This window comes from Urocampus carinirostris, chromosome 18 (assembly GCF_059441175.1).
Source record: "Urocampus carinirostris isolate Australia breed hairy pipefish chromosome 18, RoL_Ucar_1.0, whole genome shotgun sequence".
Classification (NCBI taxonomy): Eukaryota; Metazoa; Chordata; class Actinopteri; order Syngnathiformes; family Syngnathidae; genus Urocampus; species Urocampus carinirostris.
In genome coordinates, this window is record NC_142366.1 from 22,399,008 (window position 1) to 22,417,903 (window position 18,896).

At 40.5% G+C, this 18,896-nt stretch overlaps 1 protein-coding gene across 1 annotated transcript; it reads left to right on the forward strand.

Moving 5' to 3' along the window:
* Positions 1-1,759: 1,759 nt before the first annotated feature.
* Positions 1,760-18,347, forward strand: pdia4 (protein disulfide isomerase family A, member 4). The gene is made up of 10 exons (XM_088322405.1): positions 1,760-2,026; positions 4,241-4,412; positions 4,482-4,687; positions 8,599-8,737; positions 10,194-10,399; positions 10,457-10,615; positions 12,064-12,215; positions 14,108-14,264; positions 14,331-14,564; positions 17,799-18,347. Exons 1-10 carry the CDS (start codon positions 1,951-1,953, stop codon positions 18,209-18,211), a joined length of 1,914 nt encoding a protein of 637 aa, XP_088178531.1. The 5' UTR covers positions 1,760-1,950; the 3' UTR covers positions 18,212-18,347.
* Positions 18,348-18,896: the final 549 nt, after the last annotated feature.

Consider the following 18,896-nt stretch of genomic DNA (forward strand, 5'->3'; position numbering starts at 1 on the left):
TGCTTAGTCATTTCGATTAGCATGTAATCATTTTTCTCCAAGCCGAACGTACTCATGAAAAGAGCCATATTTGGCCCGTGAGCCGTAGATTCCCGACCCCTGTTGTAAAATGTGGTCTTGCAATATGAGTCGGTTCCTCCAAGTGAACGATGAAGGCAAACTTCAGCAAAAGTGCTAAAACCCGGGGATATGGGTGTATTTACCTTCAGTGCAGATGGTATTATTTGCATAGCTCCACCCACCCCTACCGCTCACCCAATCTGATTGCTTTGTGTGCTTGGCTGCCGTTTCTGGGTGTTTACTTTTACTTCTGTGGGTTTTCATCATGAGGAATTCCTTAGCAACAAAAAGCCAAAACGGGGTCTGTTAAAGTGACATGACTGTAAACTGCAGTGAGGAGTTTACTCTTTATTTAATGGACCGCACAATTTGTTCTCTTACTCTTCGTCAGCTATTTGTGCACCAGACTGGACTCATCACTTAAGACAGGGGTGTCAAACTCATCTTAACTCGGGGGCCACACGATAGAACAAACATTCTGTCGGGGGCCGGACTAGTAGATTAAAGAGAAAGAAAAAAGAGAAAGAAATAAGAGAAAGAGGGCGGGACAAAGAAAGAAAAAGAGAGAGGGAGAGAGCGTGAGAAACAAAAGATAAAAAGTCATGAGAGAGGGAAAAGAAAAGGAGAGGAAGAAAGAAATCCAAAGGGAAATAGAAAGACAGAAGGAGAGAAATGAGAAAAGAAAGCGCGAAGGGTAGGGAGATAGAAAGAGAAAAGAGAGAAAAGGAAGTTAGAGCAAAAAATTTTAAAAGACACAGAGAGTGAAAGAGACAGAGTGGGAGAAAGGGGGTGGGAAAGAAAGAGAGAGAGAGAGTGAGAGAGAGAGAAATAAATACAAGTACAGTGTCTTAGTGAGAGGCACCTGGCTTCGGCACCATCAAGTTGACATATTACAACCTGAAGCTTGTTTTTCCTGTGTTGTCTCGCAGGCCGGATTCAATCCCCTAGCGGGCCTGACCTGGCCCGCGGGCCACCTGTTTGACACCTGTGACTTAAGAGAATTGGAATACTATAAATTAAATGAATGTATTCTATGATAGGGCAGCATGACGGATGAGTAGTTAGCGCGTCCGCGGCACAGTTCTGAGTTCATGAGATCGGACCTTCCTGTGTGGAGTTTGCATGTTCTCCCCGTGCTTGCGTAAGTTTCCTCGAGCACTCCGGTTTCCTCCCACATTCCAAAAACATGCATATCAGGTTAATTGGCCGGTCCAAATTGTCCCTAGGTGTGAATGAGCAAGTGAGTTGTCTGTCTCTGTGTGCCCTGCGACTGTCTGGCAACCATTTCAGAGTGTCCCCTGCCCACTGCTCAAGATGGGTGGGATGGGCTCCAGCAACCCTGCGACCCTACTGAGGATAAGCGGTGCAGATAATGGATGGATGGATTTTATCTCCGAGCCATTTGTACCTATGAAAGGAACCCTGTTCCCGATCTCTGGGCTATTCAAACAAACATGATTTGACTATGCAAGGTGATAGGTTTATTTAAATTGAATAAATAGCATTTTCCTACAAAAATCCATGGTTTCTTTAAAAACAATTGTCTCAAATTGAATATAATACGAAATCCTTTACACACATAAGAACAAAGCTCATTTAGAGCGTCAAGACGAAAACGACCAATCACGAGCGTCTACGTTTCCTGGTTGGTTCATGGAGTGGCGGCTCACCATTGGACGAAGGACAGCTGTAACGGCCAATCAGAAGGTGGCAAGTCAGAGAAGTCGCAAACCGGAGAAGGCGGTGCACCGTGATTAGCGAAACATTTATTAGCTTGTGTTAAACTACAATACCAAAGGATATTCGCGGTTATAATTTTGAATTTTCACTAACTCCCTAAAATATATATATTTAAATTGGTAACAAGGAGGCCCCTACCTTGTTTGGACAATGAAGAAGGCTGTGTTGATGCTCATTGTGCTGCTCGGCGTTGCTCAAATGATGACAGTGTGCCGATGTGAAGATGGTAAGTTTCAAAACATAACATTATTATTATTCAACTATACTTTGTGATAAATACGCTGGCTTTACTTTTATGAATTCAATTGAAAATGAGAAAAAATGCTGCTTATGACTTGAAGCTAACACCAACAAATTAGCATCAGAGCTTTGTGAGGTGCAAGAGTAGTTCAAATCCATGCCAAATCAAATCAAAATGGATATTTAAAAAAAATAAAAACTTTTCAGACAATGAATTGCCACTCAACGTGCTGTATGGAAAAATTCATGGAAAAATAAGAATATTTTATGAATTTTGACCTCACTATAACGTTAACATGTTTCCTAATCACAGTATTTTAAAGTAAACACAACAGTACACCTAGGATGACAGAACATGATCTCCAACTATCCAATTCCCATTAAAAAGTCGAGACATGTTTATTTGTGACTTCCTTCATCACAAAGAGTCTCACAGGGCTGCACAGACAAGATTATTGCAAACCACAGACTTATTACACCATCCCCTGATCTAAAACCTACATGAGGGCAAGGGAAACTCAAAACTTCAACATGAGGTAAATGAAGAAACCTTTAGAAGGGACCGCACAGGATGACCAGGCTGCAACGAATGTTGCAATGACAAATAATACATTTCACGTTGACTATATCTGTGTATGTCATTCATAAACTATAGAATAGAAGTGTGTTTTAAGCCTAGATTTAAACAGTTCCACTGAGGTTGCAGATCAAGATTCAGGGGGAAGAGCATTCCACAACACCCGAATGGAGAACACACTCGAACCTGCGGTTCTCTTCTTGGCTCTTGGGATCATTAGTAGACCAGCATTTTCAGAGCTAAGGCTCCGGACCGTAGATGTCACAACTTCACTGAGATTTTAACCCCTGCATGTATTTGTTCACCAACGCTTTGCTCCTATATACACATATTTTTTTAATGACTAACAAATCCAGAGTTATACAGTTCATATATTTATTAATTTAATGAATTTACATTCTTTGTGAAAACCTGTAAACTACAGTTGTTTGTTTGTTTGGATCCCTTAACCACTAGGGTCGTAGGGGCACCATTTACTGTAGCGTGTCTTGGGCAAGTACAGCCTGGTTGTGCCCATCCCTCTTCAGGGCCATGAAATGTTTTCACCTGGCTGTTGACTGTTGAGGTTAAAACTTGAGATTGTATCAGAGTAAAGAAAAAAAACACCGAGACAGAATAGCATTTTTTTTCCCCGTTTTTGTCCTTTTTCTTTGATTTTATTTCCTTTCTTTCCTCTTTTTGTTTTCTTTTCCCTACTTTTTTATTCCCAGCTTCCTTTTTGGCTTTTTTATTTCTTCTTATTGTTTTCTTTTTCTTTTTCTTTTTTTATAGCTATATAAATCTTTTTCCTTTTTGTTTTGGAGAAAGTCTGAGTAAAAATAATGGAAGAAAAAGGGTGCTTTTTGCTCACTTGTTTCTGTAGTTTGTAGTCTTATTTGGACTTAATTTTGGTTGCACTACACATGACGGTGACAAATATAAAATACTACCCCTTTTAAAAACAGCTGAAATTTTTATCCGCGCTGTTTTTGTGTAAAACCCCATTTGGCCCAACCTCACCTGGATGCCAGCTCCAGTGGCCCCTGACTCAATTGAGTTGGGGACCCCTGGCACAGTGAGTCAAAATAGTGTGATAATGAGGAGTGCTGTTAAAGCGTTTGTGCCAACACCTTCACAACCCGGGTTCGAATCCTGTTCGTGATTATAGATAGATAGATCCTTACTCATCCCCGTAGGGAACTTCACACTTCCAGCAGTATCCTTGTGTTGAAAAATAAAAAAATAAAAGATATAGAATACAAAAATACCCAATATAACATGTTGATATAGAGTATTTAAATAGTGCTACGGACATGCATACTGTAATAAAAATAGGATAATATGCAAATGTGGGGGTGGGGTTTAATGTGGGCTTTTTCTCCCCCGGGTGGAGTTAAAGGGCCTCATGGCATGAGGAAGAAATGATCTCCTCAGTCTATTATTGCTGCTCATTCGATCCTTGTTTACTAGAGCTGTATGCATTTTCAATCTTATCCACTGTATTCTGTGGTATACAGTACAAGGTGTACTTTCAAATTTCTGGCTTTGGAGTTCGAGATACGCCTTATAATTACAGTTTTTAATGGCATTCTAATTGAGAAGAATTTTGCCAAATATTACCATGATTTCGCTTGCTTGTTGCAGAAGCGCAAGATGATGATGAGGAGGAGGAGACAAATGACATAGAGGATGAAGATGAAGACGACAACGACACAGAAGTAAAAGAGGAGAACGGCGTTCTCATCCTTACCGATGCCAACTTCGACACGTTCATCGAGGGCAAAGACACCGTGCTCATAGAGTTCTACGCGCCATGGTAACAGGAATCGGTGTTAGGGAAGTATGTTCTATCGCAATTCCATCTGAACGGTGGAGTTTTGTACAGGTGTGGTCACTGCAAACAGTTTGCCCCAGAGTATGAGAAGATCGCCAAGACCCTAGCGGAAAGCGATCCTCCAATCCCGGTGGCGAAAGTGGATGCCACGGAGGCAAAGGACTTGGGGAGCAGATTCGAGGTGTCTGGTTATCCTACTATTAAAATCCTCAAACGGGGGCAACCAGTGGACTACGATGGGGACAGGTCGGAGACAGGTAAGAAAATGGAGAATTCATTTTGAATCATAAATGCCATATTGGTGGGGTTCATTCATCTTTATACCCGAAAAGGTCTCAAACTCAATTCACTTGGAACTAGTGTAACAACCCTCTATCATGCGTGACACAGGGGTTCACAGTCACTTAGTTTATTGCCTGAATTCAGTAGACAAAACGATTCAAAGAAGTCAGGGCGTCTGCACGACTGCATACATCTTCAGCACAAGGTGATATAGCTGAAGGTACGGCAAGCGCAGAGGCCCATAAAGTGCCAAACGGGAAAGAGTCGCACACTCCCATGGCTTAACAAATGAATGCAATTAACAAACAGTAATGCAACAAAAACAGATTTTGTGAGAATTCAAAAAAACTCAAAACAATCAAATTTCAACTCTGTTACACTTGGATTATGTTGAAGTTGGGCAGCATGGGGGTTTCTACTAGAAAAGCTGTAATATTCCTGTTTTAAATGGTTTTGTTTAAACACGAAACAAGAGCTAAAATTTTTATATTGAGAATTAATAATAAAATCACTTAATCAGTCATATATAAATTAAATCATAACATGACAGCAAAAATGAGACTCAAAAAAACAAATACCGTAAATTCCGGACTATAGAGCGCACCTGATTATAAGCCGCACCCACCACATTTTAAGAGGGTAACCGCTTTTGTACTTACACAAGCCGCACCTGTACATAAGCCGCATGCGCCCACATTAAAACATATAACACAATCACGAAATTAACCCAAACCCGACTTTGAATCACGCAATTGTAACTGAATATGAAGTACACAGTCCAAAAACAACAGCCGGCAAATTGAAAGTAAAATGATACCGGTACTTAAGATATGACGCAGACCTGCAGAGTCCGGGTCCGGTTGAAAATAATCCAAGGAAAGAAAATGTATATTTCCAAAGGTAAGGGTGGGAAAAATATATATCCACTATTGTCCGCTGCGTCCACAAACACGTCTCACCTTTACTCCACTTCCCATCAGCCCCCGTTATATTTGCCCCTTCTTTTTGATTCACCCGTGGAAAACATATCAGAATAAGTCTCTAAAATAAATACATTACAAAAATATACAGTTGCAAATACATATTATACATGGTTACACATATTTACAAAGAAAGACGATACACCGAGAGTTTTCAAAGCTTTAATAATAATATTATAACTTTCATCCCAAACCGTGTCTGTGAAGGGTAGCAAAACGCTACTAGGAACACGCTAGCAACACAGTAAATGGGTCTGTTAAAAAAAAATACGGTACTTGAAAAAATCATGGTAAACCGTGCTCATCTTCCTCCTTATAACTGATGTCATTAAAGTAGTCTTCCCCAGTATGGGAAAAAGACATTGTCATATAGACGTTGTCCTATGCTCCTTTATTCAAAAATACGCTGGCAACACACTCGCATATATTCCACCGGTCTAAATCTTACCTTTTGTACTCGAGCGCCGCTGGAGGCTGTAAGAAAAAATACATAAATTGGCGGCATCACTGAATAAGCCGCAGGGTTGAACATTTGGGAAAAAAGTAGCGGCTTATCGTCCGGAATGTGATTAAAAACTCAAATTAGTATTCAGATTTAAATGTATTGTGATTTTCTGAACATAGAGTAAGAGCTATGATTAACTTTTCTCGGCCCTGGAAAGGGTTATGCTCCACCAGGCTGTTTTTGCCCAAGACGCACCACAGAAAATGGTGTACCTACGACCCTCGTGGTTATAGGATCCAACCAACCAATTTTCTGAACACGATTGGAAGTTTTAACATGAACTGGTCTAAACATAGCTTCAATTCATTGAAACTGCCCATTTGTGGCTGAAAGTGGCAGCCAACACTCGAGCTGCAACAATTAGTTGACGTTCTTTGACAATCTGTAATAAACATAATGGTGTACAATGAATTCCGTTGTCGCCAGAGTGAGGCATCTTTCATGATAAAATCTTTGGGAGTTTCTCATGCGCAATGGCGTCTGTCTTGAGTGGTAATACTGTATACAGAAATGCATTTTGGCCTGGATACGGCCAATACAGACGCTGCCCTACTTACGACCGTCCAGAAAGTTGAATTAGATTGTAAGTTTCTTCAGTGCTATATTTTGTATGTTTGAGGTTTATATAAGTATGTTTAAGGCTTGTAACCTGTATTGTTTTGTACTAAAAAAAACATTTAAAAAATGATACTCTGTGAAGATAAACAAAGTTGAGTTTAACTTACTTTTGGAAGATATGCTTCAAGTTGTCCTCCTCCATGGTAAAAAGTGGCCAAAAAAGTGTTCCATAACCCTAACCCTAACCCTCTTCTTTACACTTTACACCAACCATAATGAACGGATGCACGAGATATTAAACAATAAAAATGTTAAAGTTCTTGGCACGCTGGAGATACAGTATAGAATGTTCACACCAAACTAGGAAGAGGAAGCGGATTGCTTCTTCGGGGTGGATGCTCGGTGACCACTCACAGCGCCACATGCCAGGAATGGCGGAAAGAAGCACTACAAAATCTAACTTAGAGCAATGTCCAAGTATTTTTCGATATCCCCCAAAAAATGTTCATATCTACCGTTTTTCTAAACTCAAATGGTCGTAAGTAGGGGAGCGTCTGTAAAAAGATTTCTTGCAAAATCAGCTAAACAGGCCTTGTGTATCACGGCAGTAACTCTTTGACGCAGGAACATTTAAAGAGAAAGCACGTCGGACAGTTCAACTAAACTGAGTCTGACTCGCCTCAGTAAGATTCAAGTAACATTAGAGCCAATATGGTTTTGATGACATGCATTGTGCATTTTATACGCATATATTTTGCAATAGAAAAGAGCTTTAGCATTATGCTGCACTGTGCCTGAAAAAACGTCTTTGAAATGAAATTCACGCAGTTGTAAAAACATCAGTTTTTAAAAGTTCCCTTTCAAATTATCGAGACTCAAGTGATTTTGTTAAGTACTTTGCAGTTGACCACTGAATATACTTCAAAAATGCATACTTTTCTTTTATTTACTGTACTGCTACTTTCATCCGGAGGAACGAAAGCATGACCAACTTGGGTGCCGAGGTGCCTAACTTGTTTGGGTGTTTGGGCAATTGGGTTGGCCATGGTCCAAAATTTTTTTTGTGTTTTTTTTTTTTTTGCTATTTATTTCCCTTTTATTTTCTTTGTATTTGTATGTGTGTTTGTCTTGCTGTCGGTCACCCCTCTTGAGGGATATGACCAAGGTAGATAGATAGACTGATACTAATGAGCATGTTCTTGGTTTACAGGGATCAAAAATGGTCACTTGATTTAAATCTTTTTCTATGATCCTGTCCCTAAAATTGGATAACGGTTTGTTTATGACTGAGCACTGTGACTAAATAGTTTTAGATATGTTATTTAATTTAATTGTTGTATATTTCTGCATTATGGTTAATAAAGTTTTATTTTTTACTGTACGCTTTTTATTTTCATTCGCCACATCGTTAAATCAACTTCAGGCTAAAATTAAGAGAGAAAAAAAAGATCTAGTTACTGTTTAAATAGTCTTTGGCGAATTGGCTATTAAAATTTGTTTTTAGGCCTGTTCAAAATACAGTACCACTCTTGAAATAGTCTAGATAGAATTCTAGACTTTGATTATATACTGTATTTTCCCTTCACCAGCTGTAATTGTGGCAACATTTGGGAGTTGTTTCCTAATTTTGAGCTCTAACTACTTAGCACAGGGGTATCACTATCAAACTTGAATTGGCGGCAATCATATTAAGGCGGGGCCTTAAACCTTTCCCCGCGGGGCTTCAATTTGATACCCCTGCTGTAAGACCTTTTGGTTTGAAATACAGATGAAAATGACCTCATATGTTGAGCTATCCTCGCATTCCCACCAGAATCCAATCTCCCCATTCTTCTGTCCGCAGCCATCGTGGAGCGCGTCAAAGAGATTTCTCAGCCTGACTGGAAGCCGCCCCCCGAGGCCACGCTCGTCCTCACCAAGGATAACTTTGACGAGACCGTCAACAACGCGGACATCATTTTGGTGGAGTTTTACGCGCCGTGGTGAGTCGCTCGTGATTTTTTTTCCTTTCGGAGTGAACATCGATTACAGCCTTGTACAGTGCTTCCTCTAAGCTGCGCGCGTGCGCAATTGCGCACTGCCCGCACATTTTCTGCGCACAAGAAAATCTAGCCAGCGCACAAAAATGAGGGCTCGAAATTACTAATTAAGAAGCGACTTAAGTCAAAGTTACAGTGCGTGAAGGTAAAAATACACGAGTTCCCCTGACGTTGTGTCCTAAATGCGGTATTTTGAAGTCGAGTCGAAGTAGAACGAAGTTGAGTAAAGTTAGTAGTTTGTCGAGAACCGGCTTCTTCGGCTCGGCTCACTCAAAGGAACCGGCTCTTTCGGGTCCTAAACGGCTCTTCTGGTTGTTTTTGCTTCTTTAATCCCAACATGACCAAATCTAATGTAAAATTATGCACAAAATGACTTAAAGGAAGGGGGGAATAGAACAAAAAAGAAAAAAATACCAAAAAGAAAAATTTTGAAAAAAGCCAGAAAAAGAAAAACAAATGTAGGAAAAAAGTAAATAGAGAACAAAAAGAAAAAAACACAATGAGATTTTTTTGAAAGGAATTTAAAAAAAAAAAAAGAAAAAAAACACGGAAAAAAGAAGAAAAAGTTTGTGTTGCATTCAAATAATTTCCAATTATATCAAGCGAATCTTGTTGCCAACATTGTACTTCCACTAAAACATGTGATTAAGTACAGTTCTGTATCTTGCAACCGACTAAATAAGCCCCCAAAAATGTTAATATTATGCGACAAAATATATCAGGAAATAAAAAGAAATGGATATCTTGTGAAAGAATTTTAAGAACAAACGACGTTTGTAGACCGTACAACCTTTGCAATAGTACATGAGTCAATTCATTTAAAAGAGAAAAATAATTTTGCATTGCCGGAAACTCAGCAAAATGTCAAGTTTTGGACATGTTTGATAATGAATTATCTTGCCACACTTGGGATTATGGTTGCTCACTGTTGTTTCAAGCGTTGCTCACCGACTTTGTGTGAACGCTCAGACCCGTAAGGAAAATTAGAGGGAACATTGGTCTTGTACTAATGGTCTGTTTGCAGTCATTTGTGACATTTTTACAAAAGAACTTTGCATGCACACTGTTTTGAAACCGTTAAGGAAAAATACCATGGAAAAAAATTGCCACAACACTCTTAACTGAAGGTGGAAGACAAATTGTAAACGGCATATTTACATTGATTTGAGACACAGGATTTGGCATTATTATCATTTTATACATTTGATTAAATCATCAAATGACACAGTGAAATAAAATGTGCTGAAGAAGTGTTTTTGGCAGTTTTTTTCAATTTTGTCTGAAAATGTATGATTTGGCTCTCAATGTCTTTTTAAAACATTTTTTGCTTTTATGGCTCTTTGGGTCAAAAAGGTTCCTGACCCCTGTCATAAATCAACAAACCGCGGCTGACTTTCAGGTGCGGCCACTGCAAACGTTTGGCTCCCGAGTACGAGAAAGCCGCCCAGGAGTTGAAGCGGCGCTCGCCGCCCATCCCTCTGGCCAAAGTGGACGCCACCGCCGAGAACGAGGTGGCCTCTCGTTTCGAGGTCACCGGATACCCCACCCTCAAGATTTTCAGGAAGGGACGAGTTTTCGACTACAACGGGCCCAGGGAGCAGCACGGTAAGCGGTGCCCGGGAGTCGTCGTCCCCTCCCCCGCTCAGTTTTCTATCCTTTCAGGCATCGTGGACTACATGAGCGAACAGGCCGGACCTCCTTCCAAGCAAGTCCAGACTGCCAAACAAGTGCAGGAGCTTCTGAAAGACGGCGACGACGCCGTCATCGTCGGAGTCTTTTCTAGCGAAGAGGACGCCGCGTACGACATCTACATTGAGGCTTGTAAGTTTGGCACCCCACCGATTTATTACTGCATTTTTTCGCACTGAGGTCCGGGAAATGCTCAAAATTATTGCCGCGTTCTACTGTAGTCTGACTCTACAGACCACGCGTTAAACAAAGAAAAATATAAAGTAAAATGGTGGGTTGATAATGTCGTCGACACGGCGGCTGTTTGTCATGTGAAGCGTCATCGCCCCCTACAGGTGCATCAGACCACGATGCCATCATCGGGTGCCGTACATGATGGAGATAATGGGAAAGTTTGATACAACATGAAGCAAATGGATGACTGCAAAGAATATCATCAGCACTCGGTCACCTTAAACAGCAGGGCAATGGATTGATTCACACAGGATTTTCTATTAATAGTACTGGGAACATTGGGAAATTGGCCTTGAAAGTGCTTGAATTTTTCCATGAAAAAGGTTTACGAACCCTGTAAAAGGCGCAACCAATGATAAGGAACATCTCAGTAAACCAGTCTTGTGATATTGTTTTCTTATACAAGGCGCATGGAATCAAAATGAAGATAACATGGATCCCTTAACTGCTAGGGTTGTAGGGGCACCACTTCCTGTAGTGTGTCTTTGGCAAGTACAGCTTGGTGGTGGCCATTCTTCTCCGGGCCAATTTTTTGGGTAGGGCTTTGCTCCCCCACGTCAATCTGCTAGTAATGGTTTTCATGGCCAGTTGCAGGAGAAGTCTTCTTATCTGACATGGATACAGCACCTTCATCATCTGGTCACTGTTGTTTGGTGCAAAGTGCCATCTCGCGTTTCAGATATGAGCTGGATCTCAGCATTGACAGGCAGTGACGTGTGAACAAAACTGATACTGAGGGAAAGGTTTTGAAAATAAAAATGAGAGCAAATTTTTTCAAGGACAAACTGAAAAATGTAAGTCTGTAGTACAGAAAAGGTATAGGACCAGTGAAATACAGTATTTGCCACACAAAAAAACCCATTGTAGGAAGTAATTTGGTCGTCCTGAAAGATGCAAATAAACACAAGGATTCACATATTCAGAAGACGTATCACTTAAAATGCTTAGTTTGAGCTTAGAAAAATTGAAACAACATTCTCTCCAATCGAACTGTGACAAAAATAGTGTGATAGGATCTAATGTGTCCTGTGTGTCTCTAGCAGTCTAATGAATATGATCTGCGCTCTCCCCTGCCGTGATCTGGGTTTGATTCCCATTGCATTCAATGTTATGCAATTGTAGACAACTATAGAGACCTGGTGGTTAAGATTCGGTGCCATTACCGTTGCCACCATTGTTATGCAATTGCACTAATATGGTAACACATTTACACTTTTGTCTGTATGTAAGGCGCACCGGTGTATAAGGCGCATGTTTAAATGTATGATGGTCAATTTTGGGTTTTTGGGTGGACCTTTGTAGTTCAGATAACGGAATATTTGATACATGAATCCTTTGTTTGGCAGGTAACTCGCTCAGGGAAGACTATACCTTCCGGCACACGTTCAGCTCCGAGGTGGCCAAGTTGCTGAAATCGTCACCCGGCCGGGTCGTCATCGCCCAGCCGGAGAAGTTCCATTCCAAATATGAGCCGGACTCGCACATACTGACAGTCAAGGTACCATTTAAACCCGTCTGTGTCATGATTAGAGTTGTTCTGGTCTAGGGGTTTTGAACTCATTTTAGCTCAGGGGGGCCACATGGAGGGGAAACGTTTCTCATGGGGGCCGGACTAATACATGAATGGTCTAAAAAGTGTGCTTTAGCGAAAGGCCTTGCCGTCTTTTTTTAGGAGTCGCGCGATTAAATTATGATTGGACATCTTTTGGTGCTTAGCAAATGTGCTTTGTATAAAAAAAAAAGCCAAACAATGTCCTCTGGTTAAATGATGATAGCAAATAAAGCTACAGTGGGTGCTTTGCGAGTGGCGCCTGGATTTGGCGACATTCAGTGGACATATTTAAAAGTAAAAGTCATTGTTTGGTGTAATTTTCTCTTGTGCTTCTCTCAGCATTCTCACAGGCCACATTGAGTTTGACTCATGCGATTTTGCAGTCCTAAGTTTGATCCTACACCATAATGCAGTAATCCCTTGCTATAACACGGTTTCGCTTTTGCAGTCTCGCTGCTTATCAGATTTTCAGCTGCATGAAGGGAAAAACATCCGTTAACTTTTCTCAGTTTTTTATAATGATACATAATATTTAAGCGCCTTTCAGGACACCCAAGGTCGCTGTACATATAAGTAGGACACAAAAATAAACAATAAAACAAGCAAGTAATAAATAGCCAATAAAACACACAAGGGTTAAAAGGGGCGGTATGTGAGGCAAGTCAAGAAAAGGCAAATCTTTAGAGGTGAGGTTTGAGTCTAGATTTGAAGGTGGGCAGGATTGCAGAATTTCTGAGGTCAGGCGGCAATGAGTTCCAGAGCTGGGGGGCAGAGCGGCTGAAAGCTCTGCTGTTCAGATTTAGTAAGTTGATGTTGAACCATGATTTTATTCCAGAAAGGCAAGAGTTGAGCTCAGGTGGGAGAATAGAGTTGGGTTTGCGGGAAAGGTAAAGGTGGGTGTCATCCGCGAAACAGTGGAAGGAAATGTTGAATTTTCTCAAGATATTACCTATATTCTTTTACATATTTACAAAATAAATTTCCATGCACCTTGTTTTGAAACCATTATGAAAAGGTCAAAATGACCCTCAATGATCTTTAGTAACTGAGAGGGAGGTGAGTTTAAAGTGGTCTAGTTGTCGATAGACACAGGCTCTAGTTCTAGTTTGATGAATTCTAACGTCGGAGAAAGAAAATTGGCGGTTATGCTGAATTTGGTCTTAAAATATATGAAATGGCTCTCTGCGTCCAAGATTCCCGTAACCGGAATGTAGTATATTATTTACAGTGTTAGGTAGGGTTACTTTAACGTGATTACTTTCAATTACTTTTGGATTACTCCAATACCAAATATGCTAATAAAAGACAAAAACTAAATATGAATAAAATGATGACTCACAATACGTGGTAAGCTTTCTCTCCTGGCTTTGATCTCTTTGATCTCCGACAAAACTAACATCAAATGCGACAGAAACAAAATGAAAATAAATCCAAACAGCTTGCCAACATCATTTTTGCCGTTCCATGTATTCCGTTACTCCCCAAGCCTGCACAAAATGTAGTAATTGTATTCACATTTAGTTCATTTTGTCTTTTATTAGCATATTTGGTATTGGAGTAATCCAAAAGTAATTGAAAGTAATCAAGTTAAAGTAACCCTACCCAACCCTGATTATATAGCGTAAAAAAGTGAGAATACGTGGTGGCCAATTGCAATTACTTCAGAATCCCAGAAGAGGGAGGCAAAGGATACCTTAAACGAATGCTTGAGCCTGTAAATAGTTCTATAATCTGAAAATTACAGTATTGATTTTGTTACAGGCTAAAGTGGAACTAAAGACATCACCACTATGTACTCCAAAATCATATCATTTCATAGTTTGTTTTTTTGCCTTTAGGAGTCTACACCCGTGTTAGAAGTGCAAGAGTTCTTCAAGAAGCACACCACGCCGCTGGTGGGTCACCGAAAGCCCAGCAACGACGCTAAGCGCTACGCTAAAAGGCCGCTCGTGGTGGTCTACTACGGCGTGGACTTCAGCTTCGACTACAGGAAAGGTAGGCTCGCCTTCGGCAAATTTGAATCCGGATCTCGCCGTTAAAGGCGGAACGGTGCTCGTTCAGCCACGCAGTTCTGGAGGTCCAAGGTCCTGGACGTGGCCCGGGACTTCCCCGAGTACACCTTCGCCATCGCCGACGAGGAGGATTACGCCGAGGAGCTGAAGAATTTGGGACTGAGCGAGAGTGGCGAGGAAGTCAACGTGGGGATCTTGGGAGATGGTGGTAAAAAATTCGCCATGGAGCCCGAGGAGTTCGACGCGGACGTGCTGAGGGATTTTGTCGTGGCCTTCAAAAAGGGTAAGTTTGATTTTTTTTTTTTTTTTTTTTTTTTTTTTTTAAATATATTTTTAATATACCTTTTCTTAGAATATCTAACACCCATTATCCCAAGGTGTTAATTTATTTCGGGGGTTTTCATCTCTCATTGTATTCTGCATTACGATTGGCTCGGTAGTCGCCCCGCCCCTTTTCTGCCTGTGTCTGCCTGTGCGGCATAATTTAGCGGTGGAAGTTGTAAACAGCTGGATGAACCTAAATTACGTAGGCACATATTTTTCCATTTCCAGTTTCTTGAAAAGCCATGGTGTCAACAAACGCACCAAAAGCCAGAGGAAGATGCTTTCTATCGCCCACAAACTTGGACTAAAACAGTGCTTCTCTATTTTCTGTCACACTCCTCTTGAAAAAAAATCAAACATATCTTGTCTGCACTGCCCCCTAGCGTAGTGAAGGTACAATCTCACTTTACAGTAAAAAAAAAACGCGCCCCCAATTCGAGAAACCACTGAACTAAAAGCAGTTAATACACAATTTTGTTTTACCCAGAATGTCCCGGGTATCTGCAGAAACTTGAAGTCTTAAAATATAAGGCATTCATGGCCATTTAAATGTCTTAAATCCAATATTCATAAGATTTACATTTGTTTAAACTGAAAACATTCACTAATGCATATCTTTTTTTTTTTTTTTTTTAAAGAATTCTTTGATTTTCTTTCGTGGAAACATCGTGTAGCTGCAGTAACAGAACTATCAAAACGGTGATTTGGTTTCAGTCGTGCTTTTCAGAGTAGAAGCATGTCTTAGGTCTACCCAGTGTAGAAATAGAAACTTTGGCTGTGTCAGGTAATATGTACGAGAGATTAGTATTTTCTTTTTGTTAACTTGCTCTTAATTTTGGTTTCAAATTGTTTTAAAACGTCTTAAAAACTCTTGAATATAACTAAAGCTGTAGAGACAATGTCCACTGGATGGCGACAAACTTTAAATAGTGAAAAGTGGCGTGTGTCCTGAATCAAGAATTCAATATAGCAGCATTTGACACTACAAAACAAGGGATTACTGTGGAACTGTGCCATAAATCAATTTAGTTTGACGATTAATTCTAAAGGCCTGGCATGAAATTGAAATATTGGATCGTAAATTCTGACGGGGCCAGGCTATAAATCGAAATCCTGAATCGAAGATGAATTTGACCGGGGTAAAAGTCATTTTAAAAATAGTGGATTTTAAATGTGTAAGTCAATGGTTGGAGATGGAGTTGAATTTGTATTACCTGAAGCTGATTTTCTAAACACTTGAGGCATTTTAAAGGGACAGTGTGTATTATCGAACACTCAAAGAAAAAAATATTAAGCTATATATTCAGCAAAATTACGTGAACAATTATAATCCTGAGACTAGGTATTGTAAACAAATATCTTGTATAGTTTACAGAAAAATTGAATATTTGGACACCAATTCGGCACATCTGCGAATAATATCCCCCACTAAGATATTAAGAATCGTCAATCATCATGACACGAACACAGCCATCAATCTTAACTACCATCACTTTATTCTAAATTAGATTTGGGCACTCTGGTTCTCGAAGTGTAGCATGATTTTAGATTTCACTGCTTAGATACGGGTAATTCCAAGCTCTTGCTAATGCGCTAATAACTTTTTACCCGAATTAAAGAAGAGAAACTAGAAATCATGTGGCCCTCAAGGCCTGGAGTTCCCAAGCCGGTTCTAAATCCATCCAGGTACAATGCCGTGAAAATATTTGCCCCCTTCCTGATTCCTGTGTATTTTAAGATCGCACAGAGACGACCCAAGGAAATACAAAGTATCCGTTTTAAAATGTCTATCGTTTACTAAGGCACCCAAAAAATGACCCCCTAAACATAAAGGTGGCCTTACTGGTTATTAAGAGATATCAGAAATCAATGGTGTATGATAATTAGTCTTTTACAACGCTGTGTAGGAATTTTGGCCCACTCTTCTTTGCAAAATTGTTTCAAATCCGCCACATTCAAGGGTTTTCTAGCATGAACTGTGCGTTTTATAGGTTACGCTCGGTAACTTTGACTTGGCCACACCAGAACTTTGTTTTGCTCTATGAGCCATTCAGAGGTGGAATTGCTGGTGTGTTTGGGATTTCATTGCGTCATGATCCACGAGCACAAACTGATGGACGGGCGGTCTCCTTCAGGATCTTCTACTAAATTCATCAAGTAGTCTTGGTCCTGAGGTAGCAAAGCAGCCCCAGATTACCACCCTGCCAACACCAAAGTCTGGATTTCAATCCAATTGAGATCCTGTCGTGTGATCTTAAACTGTCAGTTAATGCGAGAAAACTCCAATATGGCGGATTTGAAACCATTTTGCTAAGAAGAGTGGACCAAAATTTCTCCAGAGAATGTGAAAGACTCCTTACTAATTATTATAAACATTTGATTTTTGTTATTGCTGTCAAGGTGGCCCAACTTGCTATTGGGTTCAGGGGGCAGATACATTTTCACATATTGATAATTTTGGTGCCTTTTTCAAAACTGCATTTTGTATTTCCTTGGGTTGTCTCTATGTGATATTCAAATCGGTTTGATCATCGAAAACATTTGAGTGGTGTATATGCAAATAATGACAGAAATCAGGAAGGGGCAAAAACTTGTTCGCGGCATTGACTGGCAATTTGTGAATGATTGGTGCGCATCTCGAAGACTGTAGTGAATTCTGTCCCTTGTGGGATGTAGGTACCACAATAATCGGAGAGATGGGTGTTTGGGGGGGGTGACTTGTGTGTTTATCCAAGTTCCTTTGTGACAGTGTCTGGTCTAAGGTCTAATCAATGATAACCAAAACTATTCTAGATAAAGTAACAAGATCATACTAATATTTTATTCCTGCAGTCCAAATGATTAAAATTTGATGATTTAGTAAAATTATTATTATAACTTAAGGGGCTGTAGTGAATTCATAATCCCAAAAGTGAGAACAACCAGGAAAAGTATGTGTGTGCCTGTGTGTGGAGTCAAATTTTGGAACAATTTACAAGACGAGATCAAACAATATCCAACTATTCACTTGTTCAGGTTTAGATACAAAGAAACATTCTTGTGATAATTGGTGTATTTGGTGGGGAAGATAAAGGGGTAGGGAATACAAGCATTTGCTTCTTTCTACCCCTTTTCGAACATATTTAACATTATTTTGTTCTGTTTTTATTTTGATGTTTGAATAAAGTTTTCATTCATTCTATTCTGTCAACAGGAAAGCTGCAACCCATCATCAAGTCACAGCCAGTACCCAAAAACAATAAAGGACCAGTGAAGGTGGTGGTGGGAAAAACCTTCGAGGACGTGGTCATGGACGACCAGAAGGACGTCCTCATCGAGTTTTACGCCCCGTGGTGCGGACACTGCAAAAAAATGGAGCCGGATTACCTGGCCCTGGGCAAGAAGTACAAAAACGAGAAGAACCTGGTGATCGCCAAGATGGACGCCACCGCCAACGACATCCCGAACGATAAGTACCAGGCGGAGGGTTTCCCTACTATTTATTTTGCCCCAGGCGGCGGGAAACAAAAACCCGTCAAGTTCGAAGGCGGCGACCGATCGCTGGAGGCGCTGAGTAGGTTTTTGGAAGCTCACGCCACAAAATTGTCCCGCAGGGATGAGCTTTGAGGACGTTTGGACACCAGGGGGCACCAAAGGTGAAGGGAAGCGTTACTGAGTTGCGATATGGATTTTTTTGTTTTTCTCGTGCGCTCGAAAAAGCACGCGAAGGCTTTTTACAATAAAAATAAAATAATAGCTTGTCGGCCATGCTCCATCGTGACTCCATTCATTGCAACAGAAGTGTTTTACAAAATCGTTTTTAATCACATTTCAGTTGGCACCTCTTAACAAAATGGCAGTCAAAATTGTTACATTTTCCGACGCAAATGTCTAAGGCGTGGGCTGATAAGCGGCAAATCTTATTTCAAAGCCAAGGGTTTAATGAGTTGTGTAGATCCTTTAGCCACTAGGTTTTAGGGGCACAGTGTCCTGTGGTGTGTATTGGGCGATACCAGGTTCGGCAAATGTGCTAACCACCGCACTACGGCCACTAGGCTAATGGTATTTTCCAGCTATAGCTCTCTACTACAAGCTAGCTGAAATGAGTTGTATAAATCGAGACCTTGGTTGGAACCTAAGCACTATGTTTGTAGGGGTAGCATTTCCTGTCTTGGAAGTACAGCCTCTTAGCACCCATCCCTGACCAACAAAATCTTCCACCCAGTCTCAACTACCACACTACGGTGACCAAGTTAATGGTAATTTCTAGCTATAGCTCTACTACTAGCTAGCCGAAATGATTTATCAAACT